The 5,000-nt window shown below is 43.0% G+C and overlaps 1 protein-coding gene across 1 annotated transcript in view; it reads right to left on the minus strand.

The window, feature by feature from the left end:
• The window catches only part of LOC125025238 (activating signal cointegrator 1 complex subunit 2 homolog), a 2,633-nt gene extending 487 nt beyond the window's left edge, over nucleotides 1-2,146 (minus strand). The window contains exons 1-6 of the mRNA XM_047613210.1: nucleotides 1,908-2,146; nucleotides 1,588-1,780; nucleotides 1,188-1,380; nucleotides 990-1,080; nucleotides 710-820; nucleotides 196-320 (exon numbers count right to left, since the gene is read on the minus strand). Of these exons, the coding sequence (XP_047469166.1) occupies nucleotides 196-320; nucleotides 710-820; nucleotides 990-1,080; nucleotides 1,188-1,380; nucleotides 1,588-1,780; nucleotides 1,908-2,146 (952 nt within the window). The remainder of the gene's footprint in view (nucleotides 1-195; nucleotides 321-709; nucleotides 821-989; nucleotides 1,081-1,187; nucleotides 1,381-1,587; nucleotides 1,781-1,907) is intronic.
• Between the last annotated feature and the right edge of the window lie 2,854 nt (nucleotides 2,147-5,000).

Genomic DNA, 5,000 nt, shown 5'->3' on the forward strand with positions numbered 1-5,000 from the left:
AAAAGTCTGTGTTGTTGCTGTATCATCCTTGGCGTTAATGAAACCAAAAGTCGTAATCAGGTTCTGTTTACTTTTATTTATAAGTTACATTTTCCTTAATTTAGAAATTGTCAATGCTGGATTTTTTTTTTTTTTTTTTTTTTTTTTTTTTTTTTAATGCTTTAAACAATATACGACAAAAAAAGTCATCATTACTTGTATGCCTCCTGAAATTAGCAAAAGTGTTTGATTCTCCGGGTCTTCGGCAGTTTCTCTGGGTCTTGGATAGTTTCTCTGGGTCTTGGGGCAGTTTCTCTGGGTTTTGGATAGTTTCTCTGGGTCTTGGGCAGTTTCTCTGGGTCTTGGGCAGTTTCTCTGGGTCTTGGATAGTTTCTCTGGGTCTTGGGCAGTTTCTCTGGGTCTTGGATAGTTTCTCTGGGTCTTGGGCAGTTTCTCTGGGTCTTGGATAGTTTCTCTGGGTCTTGGGCAGTTTCTCTGGGTCTTGGGCAGTTTCTCTGGGTCTTGGATAGTTTCTCTGAGTCTTGGGCAGTTTCTCTGGGTCTAGGATAGTTTCTCTGGGTCTTTGGCAGTTTCTCTGGGTCTTGGGTGGTTTCTCTGGGTCTTGGATAGTTTCTCTGGGTCTTGGGCAGTTTCTCTGGGTCTTGGGTATTTTCTATGGATCTTGGGCAGTTTCTCTGGGTCTTGGGCAGTTTCTCTGGGTCTTGGGTACTTTCTCTGGATCTTGGGTACTTTCTCAGGGTCTTGGGCAGTTTCTCTGGGTCTTGGGCAGTTTCTCTGAGTCTTGGGCATTTTCTCTGAGTCTTGGGCATTTTCTCTGGGTCTTGGGCATTTTCTCTGGGTCTTGGGCAGTTTCTCTGGGTCTTGGACAGTTTCTCTGGGTCTTGGATAGTTCCTCTGGGTCTTGGGCATTTTATCTGGGTCTTGGGCAGTTTCTCTGGGTCTTGGATAGTTTCTCTGGGTCTTGGGCAGTTTCTCTGGGTCTTGGGTACTTTCTCTGGATCTTGGGTACTTTCTCTGGGTCTTGGATAGTTTCTCTGGGTCTTGGGCAGTGTCTCTGGATCTTGGGCAGTTTCTCTGGGTCTTGGGCAGTTTCTCTGGGTCTTGGGCATTTTCTCTGGGTCTTGGGCAGTTTCTCTGGGTCTTAGGTAGTTTCTCTGGGTCTTGGGCAGTTTCTCTGGGTCTTGGGCAGTTTCTCTGGGTCTTGGGCAGTTTCTCTGAGGCTTGGATAGTTTCTCTGGGTCTTGGGCAGTTTCTCTGGATCTTGGGTAGTTTCTCTGGGTCTTGGGCATTTTCTCTGTGTCTTGGGCAGTTTCTCTGGGTCTTGGGCAGTTTCTCTGCATCTTGGGTAGTTTTTCTGGGTCTTGGGCAGTTTCTCTGGGTCTTGGATAGTTTCTCTGGGTCTTGGGTAGTTTCTCTGGGTCTTGGACAGTTTATCTGGGTCTTGGGCAGTTTATCTGGGTCTTGGGCAGTTTCTCTGGATCTTGGGCAGTTTCTCTGGGTCTTGGATAGTTTCTCTGGGTCTTGGGCAGTTTCTCTGGGTCTTGGGTAGTTTCTCTGGGTCTTGGGCAGTTTCTCTGGGTCTTGGGCAGTTTCTCTGGGTCTTGGGCAGTTTCGCTGGGTCTTGGATAGTTTCTCTGGGTCTTGGGTAGTTTCTCTGGGTCTTGGGCATTTTCTATGGATCTTGGGCAGTTTCTCTGGGTCTTGGGTAGTGTCTCTGGATCTTGGGTACTTTCTCTGGGTCTTTGGTAATTTCTCTGGGTCTTTGGCAGTTTCTCTGGGTCTTGGGCAGTTTCTCTGGGTCTTGGATAGTTTCTCTGGGTCTTGGGCAGTTTCTATGGGTCTTGGATAGTTTATCTGGGTCTTGGGCATTTTCTCTGGGTCTTGGGCAGTTTCTCTGGGTCTTGGGCAGTTTCTCTGGGTCTTGGATAGTTTCTCTAGGTCTTGGGTAGTTTCTCTGGGTCTTGGGCACTTTCTCTGGGTCTTGGATAGTTTCTCTAGGTCTTGGGCATTTTCTCTGTGTATTGGGCAGTTTCTCTGGGTCGCTAGTTTCTCTGGGCCTTGGGCAGTTTCTCTGGGTTTTGGATAGTTTCTCTGGGTGTTGGGTATTTTCTCTTGGTCTTGGGCAGTTTCTCTGGGTCTTGGGCATTTTCTCTGGGTCTTGGACAGTTTCTCTGGGTCTTGGGTAGTTTCTCTGGGTCTTGGGCAGTTTCTCTGGGTTTAGGATAGTTTCTCTGGGTCTTGGGCAGTTTCTCAGGGTCTTTGGTAGTTTCTCTGGGTCTTGGGCAGTTTCTCTGGGCCTTTGATAGTTTCTCTAGGTCTTGGGCAGTTTCTCAGGGTCTTGGGTAATTTCTCTGGGTCTTGGGCAGTTTCTCTGGGTCCTGGATAGTTTCTCTGGGTCTTGGGCAGTTTCTCTGGGTCTTGGATAGTTTTTCTGGGTCTTGGATAGTTTCTCTATGTCTTGGGCATTTTCTCTGGGTCTTGGGCAGTTTATCTGGGTCTTGGACAGTTTCTCTGGGTCTTGGATAGTTTCTCTGGGTCTCGGGTATTTTCTCTTGGTCTTGGGCAGTTTCTCTGGGTCTTGGGCATTTTCTCTGGGTCTTGGACAGTTTCTCTGGGTCTTGGATAGTTTCTCTGGGTCTTGGGCAGTATTTCTAGGTCTTGGGTAGTTTCTCTGGGTCTTGGGCAGTTTCTCTGGGCCTTGGGTAGTTTCTCTGGGTCTTGGGCAGTTTCTCTGGGTCTTGGGTAATTTCTCTGGGTCTTAGGTAGTTTCTCTGGGTCTTGGATAGCTTCTTTGGGTCTTGGGTAGTTTCTCTGAGCCCCGGACAGTTTCTTTGGGTTGTGGGTAGTTTCTCTGGGTCTTATATAGTTTCTCTGGTTATTGGATAGTTTCTCTGGATGTAGGTTAGTCTCTCTGTGTTGGGTAGTTTCTCTGTGTGTTGGGTAGTTTCTCTGGGTCTTGGGTAGTTTCTCTGGGTCTTGGGTAGTTTCTCTAGGTCTTGGGTAGTTTCTCTGGGTCTTGGGTAATTTCTCTGTGTGGGTTGTGATAATGAAGTGAGTTATGATAATGATGTGTGTTGAGAGTGCCATGATATGATGCCAATGTATACGGATTATGATACCAGTATTATCGCACATATATTGCGATAATTATGTGATTATATTATACACACTGTCTTTTGTGTGATATGTTATACCATGTGAAATATAGGTTATGTTTAGTTTATATTGCTGTGTAGCATATCACCTATGTGAAAGAGCGAGATTCTCTGTACGATTTATAGAGTACATTTTATTTTGTCTCTGTAATCACACGTCTGGCAGTAACAGTCTCAGACGGAGCCTGGCGTGTGGGGCAGAGGAACAAGAGTTCCGTATTAATTTAGTCAGAGCTGATCTCCAATGAACCTACTTTAGTTTTCATCAGTGTTTTCTTCACCCTCAAGCATCATAGAGAATCACAAAACAAACATAGAAGACGAACACTCTGGGTCTTGGGTAGTTTCTTTGTGTTTTGTATAGTTTCGCTGAGTCTTGGGTAAATTTTTTCTGGGTCATAGGTATTTTTTCTGGGTTTTGGATAATTTTTCTGGGTCTTGGGTAGTTTCTCTGGGCCCTGTGCAGTTTCGGGTCCCGGGTAGTTTCTTTAGTCCTGGGAAAATTTCTAATGATATCAATAAATCAGAAAACATGAAAGGGGACTGATTTGGAAAAGCTAAAAAAAAAAAAAAATGAAAATGGTCTCGTAAAAAATCGTGGTAAGAAAAATATAATTTTAATTTAAAAAATAATGCAAAACATAGGAGTAGATAAAAATGCAATAGAAAATGATAAAATGAAGTAAAATAAAACCAACAGCGGACTGTAAGGAGTATTTTGCGTTACTGCAGTGGGAATGTGAAGGAGGTTATAAAGAAAATTATATAATCACTAGAACCTGGTGAAAAATAGCTATTATTGATTATTGCTAAACAAAAAAATACATTATATATAACTATATATATATATATATATATATATATATAACTATATATATATATATATAGTTAGATATGTATATGTGTGTGTGTGTGTAAGTGAAATTAGAAACACTTTTTCAAGCGATCGAGAAATGGTTGTTTGCAGACGGAGATCAATGTAGATATTTAAAACAAGCTGTCCCGTACAGAGAAATCTCAGTCTCTCTCTCTCTGTTGTTCTCCTTTCTGGAAGATAAATGCTATTCTCTCTGTCTGGCATCCCATATGCCAGTCTCTCCCTATCTCCCGCTCTCTATGCATGATTAATTTCCTCTCTTCCTTCACCATTCCCCTCTCTCTCTCTTCTCTCTCTCACTCTGCCCTGAATTGACACTTCATGTCCCTGGAGTTATGTCCTAAGCTCCTCGCCGTTCATGCTTGACTAATGTTCAACATCTGTCAGCTCTCAGAGAGAAGTCTTTCTTTCTTGTTTACACGTCGCCGGGGTGGGCGGCGCTGCACCCGCGCCATCAGACACCTTTTCTCCGTTTCATTTCGACTACAGTCTTTATTCGTTTATAGTGATAGATAGGTATTTGTGTGTGTGCGTGTGAAATGCGGGTTTGGGGGATTGCTTATAGAGTCTGTTTGCTACTTGCTTATCCAGGTGTTCCTTTGACTGTTATTACTGAGCGGCGCAATAATTGTTCAGGAGACAGTGTAGTATAGTTGAATTATTTCAAAGCGAAATACAAAGTATTTATATACGTGCGTAAACACACACACATACATAGATATATACATACATACATTCATACATGCATACATGCATATACACACATGAACATATATATAACTGAATACATACACGCAAGCACACACACACACACACACACACACACACACACACACACACACACACACACATATATATATATATATGTGTGTGTGTGTGTGTGTGTGTGTGTCTATATATATAAATACAAAAAGAGAGAAATGTATGTATACAGATATATATGTATATATGTATATGTATATATATAT

This window comes from Penaeus chinensis, chromosome 4, assembly GCF_019202785.1.
Source record: "Penaeus chinensis breed Huanghai No. 1 chromosome 4, ASM1920278v2, whole genome shotgun sequence".
Taxonomy (NCBI): Eukaryota; Metazoa; Arthropoda; class Malacostraca; order Decapoda; family Penaeidae; genus Penaeus; species Penaeus chinensis.